The 13,182-nt window shown below is 38.9% G+C and overlaps 1 protein-coding gene across 22 annotated transcripts in view; it reads left to right on the top strand.

The window, feature by feature from the left end:
* Window positions 1–10,295, top strand: part of CDC14A (cell division cycle 14A) — a 151,552-nt gene extending 141,257 nt beyond the window's left edge. For all 22 annotated transcript variants that reach the window (XM_077120117.1, XM_077120115.1, XM_077120111.1 and 19 more), the window contains 4 exons: window positions 4,855–4,970; window positions 6,457–6,504; window positions 8,901–9,023; window positions 9,762–10,295. In XM_077120117.1, coding sequence (XP_076976232.1) covers window positions 4,855–4,970; window positions 6,457–6,504; window positions 8,901–9,023; window positions 9,762–10,209 — 735 coding nt within the window. In that variant the 3' untranslated portion in view covers window positions 10,210–10,295. The remainder of the gene's footprint in view (window positions 1–4,854; window positions 4,971–6,456; window positions 6,505–8,900; window positions 9,024–9,761) is intronic.
* The last annotated feature ends 2,887 nt before the right edge of the window (window positions 10,296–13,182 follow it).

The following is a 13,182-nucleotide window of genomic DNA, read 5'->3' as shown; positions in this document are numbered from 1 at the left end:
TGATTAAAAAAAAGCTGTAAAAAATATTTAAACAGCAAGCGTCAACTTGTATTTCATTAGACGGTGACTTCTTAGATCCCAAGGGCCTCGATCAAAATACCATAACCCAGTCTTAACCTTCAAGGAATCTAAAATGGAAAGAATGCATTGTAACTCTCTCAGGTCAACAATAGGGATCCAAATCAGGTTTTGTTCAGCAAAAAAGAAGACCAAGATGCTTGGAGTCAAGGAGAGTGAGTTTTCTTCCAACAACAAAGGAACTGATCTTTAAACCCTGCAGTATTTGCTCCAAGACAGACACTGTTGAAGTGACTAAGCTTGCTTGTTTGAGTCGTTGGTCCTGATGAAATGTAAATCTTAGTGGAGGTCAATTTGATGTTCAGAGTCATTACTCACTTTTTCTTGTGTCTGTGTTGCTGTCTGGCCTAATAGAAACAAACAAAAGGGATGTGAACTGACATTTTAATGTGATAATACAGCTACGTGAGAATACTTTCCTGCTCTGATCAACATTTCCTTCCCAAGCTGAGCTAGAGTGATGTCGTGTGAAAAGGCAAGATAAAATTTATCACCATATCTGAGAAACATATTTAGTTACAGGATAGTAATGCTTTCAATATTATAATCTATATTTTAATATCTGGTGGTTAGAACAGTTCATTCTCATTTTTAGGCCTCAGTTTGTTGAACTTAAGAGTAAAATTTATCACCGGAAAGGAAAGGAATTTAAAATAATAATGAAAAATTAGTCAGTTTAAAATATGAGCATGTATTCAAATATTGGGCCATTTCTCCTCTAGCCATTCGTAAGTGCTATTGTTTCTGAAAGGATAGAAATGAAGTAATCTGGAAATAACCAGAGAATGGTGATATGGCTTTTGGGCCACTTTGTAGTTAGGTAATGCTTTGTGCCAGTAACTCTAGTCCTTACTCACCATTCTTATCTGGTGCATGTATGAGTTCCAGAACATTATATTAATATGGAAGGTTAGTTTACTCAAAAGTGAACTGAAGAGAGTTAGCAATATCTTTCTTCTTCTAGAGAGTTAGTTATAAGTGGGAAAATAAGTTGAGATTGCTGCATGGATTTTAAGTTCCATACCAATGTTGGGGATAGAATCCCATAAAAGTTCTGCATTTAATTTAGATTGTGAATAAAGAAAGTACAAAAAAAACCCAACATTCCTCAAGTGGTCACGTTATTTACTTATTTATTTTTAATTTAAAGTCAGATTGAAAGCAGAGATACTAAATTATTTATTTATTTTTAGTTCCTAGACCTACAGGAATTTGCCTGTGAGTGGTTTTTAGGAAGCTCTGCAATTACCTGACTTGGAGGATTTGAATGCATGATTTTTCAGCACTCAGGAGTTGTGTGAAAGAAAAATAAACAAAGTATGAACAACCAGAGTGATGCAGGTCATGGTGATGAATGAGTCTGTGTTCTTAATAAATTTCCTTAGCCTGCTTAGAGTTATAAGAAATCTTTTAAAAATAGAGTCTTTGCCTTTAGTGAGCCTGGTGCTTGGTACTGGACTAGGCATTATGAAGTATGCAGAGAGCATGTAGGACACAGCTCATCCTGTATGTGTAGGTAGGCTCCCTGCTTTTCCTTCCCCTCTGAGGAACAGCCACTAAGGCATTTCAGTTCAAGTCTGAATACCATGGGGATACACTGGAAGCTGTTAAATGGTGTACAGATTCACGTTTCGGGGAAATGACTGTGCTGTGGTATGGAAGGTGAGCTGTGTGTAGGGTGGTGTAATGGGAAGTTGCTGATGGTAGAGCGGACCAGGTGATAACATCTGAACCAAGGGAGGGGTGGCGAGGAAGGAGAGAAGGCATATTTGAGAGGCTCTGATAAGTCCAAACTTTCTATTGACCTGAAGCAGCTTATTATTAAAAGGGCATCTTTGCCTTTCCCCAACTTTTAATCTCCTAGTTTCAACATCTGAGAGCTGAAAAGAACTTTAAAGATGAACTAGCCACTTTTCTAGCCAGATCATTTAAATTTGCTAAAAATTCATCTTCGTCTTTATCTTCCAATCCTTTGACTTCTATTTTTACTCGTTTCTATATAAAAGGAAGCTCTCCTTTTAAATCTTATTTCTATTTTAGCTCTTCCATTTTTTTCTCCTAGAGTGCTACATTTTATCTAATAAATATTTTCTTAATGGCACACAACATGCCCTCCCAGTAGCTTCCTCTGCCCTAATTTTATTGATGTTAGTCAGTAATTACTTTATCCAACCGAATTCTATGGACACACTTTATTTTATTTTGGTTTTTTTTTTTTTTTTTTTATCTTATCTTTATATAAAGAACAACTGATGGGATAAGATAATTTTTCATACTTTACCCTATTATTTGTTCTTTAGCTAGATTATTGTCTGTAAATAAAGTTATCTGTGAAAACAGCATTTCTTTATGTATTTTAGTTTTCTCTCAATTCCTACCTTTATGCATGGCCACCGAAAGAAAGACTGTCAGTACTTGGACCCTCCACAGGGCAGCAGAGAGTCTGAGAGCAAACCCTTCTCTTTTAGGGAGCAAAGATTTGAGGGTCTTACCAGTAGTAGGCTTCCTCACCTTTTCTCATGTGACTTTGATTTCTTCAAGTAGGTTTCAGGGAATCTCCATCTTCCTGACCAGCTCAGAGCATGTTAGGACCGTGTGGGGTTAGGGACTGAAGCCCAAGAGCTGAAGGGCAGTCAAAGTTAGGTTCTCCATGTTCGTCATTTCTGAATGCATTCATTGGTATGCATTAGCCATCATGAGGAATGAATTGGATATAAAAGAATGAGGCCTAACAGCACCTTATGATAAATACCGTTTAAACTGTTTCAGATCCACCAATTCATGGGATTGATTTATACTCCATGATAATAGAAACTTGCTTTCTAATATACTTTTTTCCCTCCACTGGCTCCTGTGATCTTGTTTGTGTAGTAGGGTCCCCTAATAAATACAAGGGCTTAGTTGTATTCATGTCTTTGTCTCATATTGAGTATTTCAGGAGGCCAGTCTTTCTCTATATAGCTTTTTAGTGTCAGTTCTGTAATTAAATTCAAATATCTTTTGAATAACATTTAGCTATTTTTGTCAAGGCAGAAGGCTATGTGTTCTATACCGCTTAGTCCTTAAATTTCCAAAACATCATAGAATAGCTACCGAAATAAGAGAAGATAAGTTGAGATAAAAAACAAACAAACATGGTTTATATTTTTGTAGATTTCCTCAGACCTATCCATTTCCTTCCCTCCCTCTTCCCCAGGTCTTTACTTCTTAGCAGTTTCCCATACCCTAATCCAATTTGTTGCCTCTCCCTAGACTGTGCACTGGCTGCCTAACTGTACTCCTCCACATCCAATTTTGACCCTCTTCAATCCATTCTCCTCACAGTAACCAACTCAGGAAATATTTGTAACATGTGATGAAGGTTTTCTGTGTAAAAGACTTTTTAAGAGCCAATATGAAAATACCATCCTCCTAAAAAAAAAAAAGGTGGGGGCACCTTCATGGCTGGCAAAAATAAAAAATATTCTACTTATGTAGAAATTAAACACAAATTCAAATGATGAGATGCTATTGAGTTGTGTGAGACTAAAGAAACACATACAGTACAGTCAAGGATCCAGGGAAAAGCAGCTCTTAAATATGACTAGTTGGAATTTATTCATCTTTGTCTATTCTGTGCTATAGGATAGTTCTGGCCCATTCATTGAAATGAACAAATGAATGACTAAGTGAGTGAATGATTGTGTGCTGACTGTACTGGGACATTCACTTCTGCAGTATGCTTTGCATGTCTTTTTTTCTTCCTTTTTAAACTCAGAGCTGTAGTAGTGATGTGTGGTTTTTTTACCCAGGACATACCTACTGAGCCCCAGATGTATCCATGGAACCCAACATAGGTAGTGGGGTGGGGAGGGTATGGGGGTAGGGGAACAGATGTTTTGATCCAGGAATGGCCATCAGAAATAATTGGAGTGAGACTGAAAAAGGTATACTCTTCAATATTCCTTACCAAATAAGAGTTCTAGCTTTAAAGACGGGAGGAAACTGTTATGGCTGAAATCCCAGCCCTTTGATTTTCAGGTGAGGAAATAGGCAAAGTACTGTCTTCACTGATAGCCTTGTTAGTGTGCTGCGGCGTATGTTTTAGAAAGAACATTGCTTCTGGGGATAAGATACCTGATTTTAAAATCATAACTCTGCCATAAAGAGTTAAGGGAGCTTGGGCAGTCTTCTTAACTTCTGAGCACTTCTCTTTTTTCTTCTAAAATTAAGGACAACTATGCCTTTTCCACAAAATTGTTATAAGAATTAAATGGGAGCTGGCATGCAAAAAGATGTAGCATGGTACTTAAGAGTTTTCAAACTATAAGACTAAATTTTGGCAGGAAACACACTTTCGTAGTCTAGGCCTTGACTGCTTTTACTAGTGCTAAGTGATGGTAAGTTACCATGTAGATATCCTAAATGTTTTTATCTTTTATTTTTGTAAACAAGTTACGGAGTTTGCAACAATGGACCCTGGTGTTATTTGGGAACATATTTGAACTATATCCGTTGAGCTGGCTTTGTCCAGACTACATCTCAAAGCATGATTATGTGTGCATGAGGGTCTCTGCTTGTGGCCCATTGTAACAAACAGCGCTTATTTAATTCTGCCACATCCATGTCCTTGCTACTTTGGTTTAGAGTTTGATCGGTATATATAACTGGCCAATAGGTGAGTATCCTATGTGTGGGCAATGCTGATTCACCATGCATATAAATGAATTAATATAATCTGTATAAAACAAAATTATTTGGAATGACTTTCCTGTGGAATGTGAATTTTTTTTCCAGGATAATTTAGTAGAGGATGAAGATGTGGAAATGAAAAATGGTATAACACAAGGAGACAAACTACGTGCCTTAAAAAGTCAGAGACAACCACGCTCCTCACCATCCTGTGCATTTAGGTAGCTCCATTTTAAACTTTTAAATGTATAGCGTGCTTCCCTGTGTGGTTAGAATATTTGATCTTCTCTTTTGAATATCATTCTACAACTACCATGTTTACCTCTCATTTTTTAGTTTGTTACATTTTGTGTTATTTATTTTATCATTATGGGGAGTAGTTAAACTTTAGCAGTGTATTGCAGGAAAGTGCTGGAATTCTACTTTAAGCTGCTACGCAGTTAGCTGTCTCTGAGAATTCTGTTCCAAGTTCCACTTAGAATTAGACCCTTCTCCTGGGACTAGGCTCCCTGCCTCGCGGCAAATCCTCACAGGTATGCTAAGGCTTTTATATTGAAGCCAGGTATGCAGAAAAAGTGTCCTGTGCCAGCCTTTGGTATGCATTCCTGAACTAATTCCTTAGCCATACCTCCTTCTTTTTGAGAAATGAATAAGGAGTTCTTACCTGTTCCTATAAAGTTATAAACCATCTTGATTTTGAAGCCTAAAATTACTTATCAGGAGCTGATGATGGAACTTATGACCACCATATTTGAAATCTGCTGATAGTTCAGGTTGGGTAAAAAAAGGTTTCAGGATCAATATGGGTGTAAAAATCGGTGAGTATCATCAAGATTTTTTATTGCTGTATATGGGGTGCAAGATTGGGGTGGTCTCATGATTGCTTTCTTGTGCTTGGAATACTAGTTTGTTGATCTGATAGATCAGGTGGATATAACTCGGTCTATCGACAAATATACTGGGAAACAGCTACTTTTATTTGACTTTTTTAAGTGAGAGACTTGCATAGCAGAAAGAGTGTTTCACCTTCACCAGCATGATAAACATTAGACAGAATTGCAGGAAATGTATTATATGTATTGCCTCTTTTTTAGCACAAGGTCCTCAGAGACCAATTTATGTTATCAATCTTTCTTACTCACTTTTTTTCATGAAATCTATGAAGTTGCTTTACATTGTTTATAGTTCATTTGAAACAGATTTATAGTTGATTGTTTAATCATAATGGGGAAGAAAGGATAAGTTGGAAAAGTGTATAATTTGGCAAATAAATAGGCAAAAGAAGTGTGAGAAAATCTGCTACATAAATTTAGCAGGCTTGTTACAATATGATTTTTCTATTTTCTTTATTTACTTTAATTTTTATTTTTAGAATTCTTCTCATTTCTTAGAATTTAGTTTTCTTGACAGCATCATGATACCATCATCCAAAATTTTTACCCCAAAAGGATCCAATACCATATTCTGATTAAAAAATAAGATGTTGTAAGTGAAGTTCAAGATGAAGTAAAATGAGTAAAATGAATTACCTGCTCGGTTAATTAGGACTTATTTTATAAAGTAGTTGAATAATATCCATTTGTAAAGTTTCTCCCTTCTGTCAATTTCATATTTTTATTAGTCTAGACTCCATATGATGTACCTTTTAGTCTTTCCTTAAATGTGTGAACTTCGTAATGTATGAACATTTGTTTTTGATTTCCCTAGGTTGGATGATATGAAAGGGCACCCAAGAGCAGTATCCCAGCCTTTCAGGTACTATTAATGAGGTTAAATTTCTAGTAACCTGTGAAAAAAAAAAAAAGAGCTACTTTTTCGATAAATTTCCTAACCAACCTTACACTAAAGAAAATAAACTGCACCCACCTTTACACTTTTTAAGTTTCTTTCTCCCCATCCTGGATTGTGACAGTTCATTTTATTTTTAATATTCCGCATGAAAAGGGACTTCTGTTTTCCTGTGACCCTACAGGTCTGTGTGGTTTCGTAGCCATCTCAAGGTACTCTGCACACAGCCCATGGTGGCCCCTGTTACAGCTGCTCTGCCACATTACTTTCTCATCAGAAGAGATCTTGTTAGTTTTCCTTCTCCCTATTTATGCATATGTTTATTCAACTCCTTAATATTTTTAGGCCTATTCCCTTTCCTGTCCTCTGTTTAAGGAGAAAAAATATCAGTATTTTTCTCTGGAAAAATGTCTCCCAGAGATGATGCAGGGGTACCAGTGTAGGGCTTGGTGAGAGCAATAGAAACATTTGACCAAAACTGTTGTTGGAATAGAAGAAAGGAGCTGATTCATTCTCCGCCTTCAGCTTTTTTCCAACCCTAGGCTTCCAGTTGTTTAGTGGTGATTGTTCAGGGAGGGCACAGACTTCTCTGGAAGCTTGAGTAGCTTCCTTGTCCAGCTTTTCCGATTGTTTCCATGTACTTAAGCTGTTCTTTGGAGGGAGGATGGCAAGGGGAAAGTCTACAAATAAATAAACTTTCTGAAGCAGATAGGAAAACAAGGTCCAGATGCATCAGATGGTTTGCCCAGGGTAAAACAGATTTGGTATTGAAACCATGACTTGGCCCTGGCTGTCTAGATTTGAGTCATTTTTCCGTTTTGACTGATTGAACACCTTCTCGGAGGTTGACAGGGTGACAGTCACTGGAAATTGAAATGAGAGGCAGTTCTTTATTCTCAGGGAGTTTATATCGAGTGAAGGAAATGGACAAATATCAGGCAATGAAGTACTGTATAAGAGCTATGTTTTACTATGAGAATATATGATGAAATGGTATGTTTAACCTACCTGGGAATTCAGTGATAGCTATATGAGGTAAAAGCGGAGCGGACTATTAAAGGATAAGTAATAGGAGTGAATCAGATGGAAGTGGGAGGTAAGGAGATAAGATGCCCTGGCGGGAAAAATAGCATATGGAAACAAGACAAAGTTGTGAATGTAGCACATGCAGGCAAGTCAAGGAGTTTTGTGCAGCTGGAGTGAGAAGGTTTCAATAGTCGGATCTGCTCAGAGAGGCAGGGGTCAGATTTTGGAGGATTTTATAATCTAAGCCAAGGAGTTTAGACTTTGTTGTAACTGAGGAAGTGGTTTAAGCAGTGAAGCAACATGATCAAATTTATATTTTAGATTTCGCTGGAGGCAATTCAGAATTTGAATTGTTAAAGAGTAAGATTAAACTTTATTCCTAGTAGTCCAGGGAAGAAATGATGGTGCCATCATCTAGGGCAGTTGAATGGTGGAAAGGAGAGGATGGACATGAAATATGAAGAGGTAGAATTGCCAAGGAGTGAAAGCCAGCAGTCAGGAAGGAGAGTCATCAAGGCTGATGGGATCATGGTGAAGAGTAGGACTTTGAATCCTGTATTGAAGGAGCTTTTCCTTTGTGCATCCGTTTCCTCACTTGTCAGTTGGAGGCAGCCGTGTTAGCTAAAACTGCTGGAATGCTATATACCAGAAATGGGTTGGCTTTTACAAAGGGGATTTATTAGGTTACAGATTTACAGCTCTAAGGCTATGAGAGTGTCCAAATTAAGGCATTGAGAGGGAGATACATTCTCTGAGGAAAGGAAGCTGGCATTTGGGGTTCCTCTAACACTTGGGAAGGCACATAGCCATGTTTGCTGGTCCTTCTCTCCTGGATTCTGGTTTCAAGGCTCTCTCAGCTCCTGTGGGTCCTTCTGGCTTCTCCCAGGGTGTTTTCTTTCTCTGAGCTCTCTCTAAAATGTTTCTGCCTTTTATTCTCTTGCAAAGGACTCCTTCAAGGAGATTAAGACCCACCTTGAAGGGGCAGGGTGACATCTCCATGGAAACAACTTAAACAAAAGGTCTTAGCCAACAACAAGTCTGCACCCACAGGGAAGGATTAAACAAGCATGGCATTTTCTGGGGTACATAAGAGATTCAAACCAGCACTGCTGCCTCCTAGGATTGTTTGTGGGGATTGACTGAGTTAACATTGCTAAGGTTCTTAGAACCACACCTGACACAGAGTTAGTGCTGCGTAAGTGTTGGCTGCTGCTGCCGTCACTATTCTGAAGACCTCTCACGATAGGTTAGTGTTTATTAGTTATCTTAGTCAATGGCTGAAAGTTTAAGATGATACAACTTTAGTGTGATACTTTGTACATTTTTTTATCTTAAAGGCTGAGTTCTTCCCCACAAGGATCTGCATCTTCTTTGAAGACCTCAAAAGTGGCTTTGTCCCCTTCAGTGACAGCCAAGAAGATAAACAGGGGTTCTTTGTCCTCAGGTGCCAGTGTAAGAAGGTAATTCTTTTCTCCCTTCTTCCAAGGTACTGGCAGGAAGTAAAGGACATCTGTAGCATACAATTGAGTCTGGCTGTAGTTGTGTCAGAAGAAGGGACCTGCGAGAGAGGGAGAAACTGCAAAAGACACTGTGATGTCCTGGTGCTCCTATTCCTCTTTTGCATTGCAGGGGACAAGGTTGTGCAGACAGTTTTTGAATAGCATCCCTTTCTTCTAGTGAACTTCCAGCTTGCCTAACGTGACCCAGAGTTCATTTGCACATGCAAATGATAAAATGGTATTGTCATTTCTCGCCTGACACCATAGACAGAACTCAAATGGGTCAGGCACTTGATGTAGTTGGGTGATTGAATATGTATAAGTTAACCTTGTACTTAAGTGTGCTTTTCTTTTTTTATTCTCCCCTGTGAAGGCTGTGTCATTTACTTCCTACCTCAGGACAAATAGAACCCCCATATGTTCTATTTCAAGCTCTCTAGTGAGAGTGTACCAGCCAGCTTCTTGGGTCTTAATTAGCTACTTTTGACAGAGGACGTTGTTATGTGGAACTAAGGGTCACATATTATATAATCACCAAGAATGATAAAGAAGCCATTCTGTCATCATTTGCATTGATCAGAATTGTCTTCATCACATTCCCCTGATGCCATTAATATGTGTTTTAGAAACATGAACTCTCTGCATGAGTATACATTATTGTCAGTGTGTTTTCCCTCCTCTCCTGTGTTTTCCATTCAGCTTTTCCATAAACTCCCGGCTAGCCAGTTCTCTAGGGAACTTGAATGCTGCAGCAGATGATCCAGAGAAAAAGACCTCATCACCCTCTAAGGCAGGTTTCATAGCCAGCCCATTCACCAACCTCCTGAATGGCAGCTCCCAGCCGAATGCCAGAAATTACCCTGAGCTCAACAACAACCAGTACAACAGAAGCAGCAGCAGCAGTGGAAGCAACCTCAACAGTCACTCCCCGCCCCGGAGTGCCAAGACAGAGGAACACACAGCCATCCTCCGGCCCTCCTATAGCGGACTCTCTTCTTCTCCTGCCAGATTCCTGAGCCGTTCAATCCCCGTAAGTTCGCAGACACCACCTCTTGGTCCTCAGAACCCTGAGCGCAACTTTTGTGCCTTGCCTTCCCAGCCAAGGCTGCCACCAAAGAAATTTAGTAGCGCTGAGGAAGCCTTCTGAGCCCTGCCTTCCCTCTGTGTTCTGAGACTGTCTCCGCATGTACATTCTGCTGGCGCCTCTTCAAGTAAATGCCGAGTTTCAACTGGGTTTTTGTCTTTCCTTTTTTCTCTTTCTCCCTTCATCCTTTTAAAGCAGTTTCTCTTAAAAGGGAAGCACCTTTCATTCCCTTCATCATGGATACTGTTCATTTAATTAATTTTCAGCTAAGTTTTCAAACCGCTTTGAGTGTCTAGCAGAAAGCCAGGAAACGATTTGTGTGATACACAGTATTTGGTTTGGTTGTGGTGGTGTTAGGAATTATGGCTTTTTCCACATCCTTTATTCATGAATGGATTTTGGAGTATTTAGAAATGGAATGTGCTGACTGAACAGTATCTTCCAAGAACCATGCTTCAGGCCATGAATATTTCACCTCCTGCAGGGAACTGACCCAGAATTAACTAAGTGGCAAATGGAAGCTGCTTATAAGGAAGGCTTATAGGGGGTATTGGGACTGTAGGGGGAGGGGAAGGCAGAGTATCCAGAAGATGTTTAAAATTAGCCATCATTCTTCTAAAGACAGGCAGGAAGAGCCCTAAATCCATATTATCAATGAGATATTTATTTAGGTCCCCAGACTTCCTTTTGAAATTACCAATAATCCCTGTTAGTGTAATATTGATTCACTCCCTACTATGAATCACTTTAAATCACTTATTTTGATTGCCTCAAAAAAATTGAGATCTAAGACATGTGAGTTTTGATTGGAGAGGCAAAAGGATGAAATAGGAAGGAGAAATAGATCCTATGTCTCAAGAAAATTTGAAACTTTTAATTGTATCCAGGGCTCAAGCAAGCCCTGGGAGTATCCTGGAAAGGCAAATAATTGGGTGTCCCAGGAAGGCTACAGTCTGGCACCCCACCCCTTCACACCCACTGTTCTTTAAATGTCCCCTCAGCCATTCTCCAGGGAGAAGCTGATTTCTGCATGGGAGAAGAGGCGAGAAGGAACAGTGCTGGTGGAAGTGCATGATGTGCCACCATGGCCCACTTAGCAAAGCAGCAGTCCTGCTGCTGAGAGTTACTGGGATCCGCTCCTCTTAGGTGGCAGTTTAGAAAACCCTTTCCCAACATGAGGACGTGGTGTGTGTGCAATGAGAACAAAATTGAATTATATAAAAAATCACCAGGCAGGGGGAACCTAGCAGTTTCCTAAAGAATGCTCCCATGCTTCCACAGACAAAGAGGAAAACTGATACCTAGAAAAAGAAGGACTAATTCTCGTCAAGCTACCAATCCTTCTGGTATTCAGCTGTAAGTGTGGATTATGCAAAAGCTTTAGCTATGAAATCTGCAAGAAATGTATATGAAATTTCATTATATTTCATGTATGAAATGGGCATGTGCATATGTGTGTGACTAGTGTGAATGCATTTCCACCCACATCCCCATCCTAGCCCACTTTTCAGTGTTTTCTGTTTTTCTATATCCTCTCACACTTCTTTCCCTAAGAGGCTTTATGAGATATATAATTTTCTCCATCTGGTTTTATTCCTAATGATTTTTTAAGCATTATTTTAGATTACTTTATAGATTAGTAATCTAATCTGACAGGCCATCCCACCCTTAATCTGACCCTCATCCTATTATAAATAAATTGGGTACCTGTATATCATTAAAACTTAGACCCATGTAACTGGGGATGAGATGGAAAATGATAATATATTTAAATCTTCACAGCTATGTTTACAAGTACTTCACAGCAGGGATTGAGTTCAGCCAATTTTTTCCACATACGGATTGTCGTGAACATTGTATCTTATGTCAGCCTCTTTTGTAAACAGGAGTACAGATCTTTTCCAGTTTTGGAAGGTGTTATATATGTAGCTCTGTAGATAATCATATACATTTCTTGCAGATTTCATAGCTAAAGCTTTTGTATAATCCACACTTACAGCTGAATACCAGAAGGATCGGTAACTTGACAAGAATTTGTCCTTCTTTATCTAGGTATCAGTTTTCCTCTTTGTCTGTGGAAGCCTGGGAGCATTCTTTAGGAAACTGCTAGGTTCCCCCTGCCTGGTGATTTTTTATATAATTCAATTTTGGTCTCATTACATAGTTTATTTCTTGTCACTTCTCCTCCTCCTCCTTATCCTTCTTCTGGCTGGAATAGACTAATTTTCCAATAATTGAATTTAAAGTAATAGTCTGTGTGGGCAGCTGCTGCTACACCCCTCTTCTCCTTCCTAAATTTGTCACCTCGTTTTAAAGAAAAATATTTATAAATGGAATTGCCAGCATGACAACATTTTCCTCCTCTTGCCCCCCCCCAGGAAGTAAGAAGAAGTAGGTCTCTGATATAGCAGACCCTCCTTCTTTATATTTGCCTAGAAAATCTCCTGCACATATATGAAGGCTTCTGGCAGAAAGTCTAACTTAAGAATGGAAATTCCCATTTTAGGTAGAATAAAATGAGGTTGTAAGTTATTTCTCCTTTACCGATCCAGTGCAGCTTTTTAAATTATTGTGGGTTTATTGTCTAAATAAGATCTTCCATCTTTCCAGCGCTTCTGAAGATTTGGGGCACAGGATTCTAAAAGATAGGAATAAACCACTGAACAAAAAGTTGTTAAATCCTTAGGTAGAAAATGAAATCTGCATGGCGATATCCTCTCAACACCTTTGGAAAGACCCAGAAACTCTTAGGTGATGTGGGTGACGGGTGTTTAGAGGGAGTCTAATATTTTAAAAGCTACAATTAGCATCTCTTTTGAAAGCTGCAATTGCTTTCTCACTCTATGCAGCAGCTCAGCCCCCAGAAAAATGTAAAAATGATTTCCTTGTTCTGTCATTAAATGCTTTAACACAGAAAACAAGAGCAACTGTTAAGGAATCCTTGATTGTGACAGAATGGTGAGAAACAGTCAAATTTTATTTTTATTCCTTTGGCCTCTTCTGTTAGTCATGAGGTTTCTCCTGCCCAGTGCAGTG

This window comes from Tamandua tetradactyla, chromosome 11 (genome assembly GCF_023851605.1).
Source record: "Tamandua tetradactyla isolate mTamTet1 chromosome 11, mTamTet1.pri, whole genome shotgun sequence".
Taxonomy (NCBI): Eukaryota; Metazoa; Chordata; class Mammalia; order Pilosa; family Myrmecophagidae; genus Tamandua; species Tamandua tetradactyla.
Note: the sequence above shows the minus strand (reverse complement) of the source record. Positions and strands in the feature narration are given on the sequence as shown.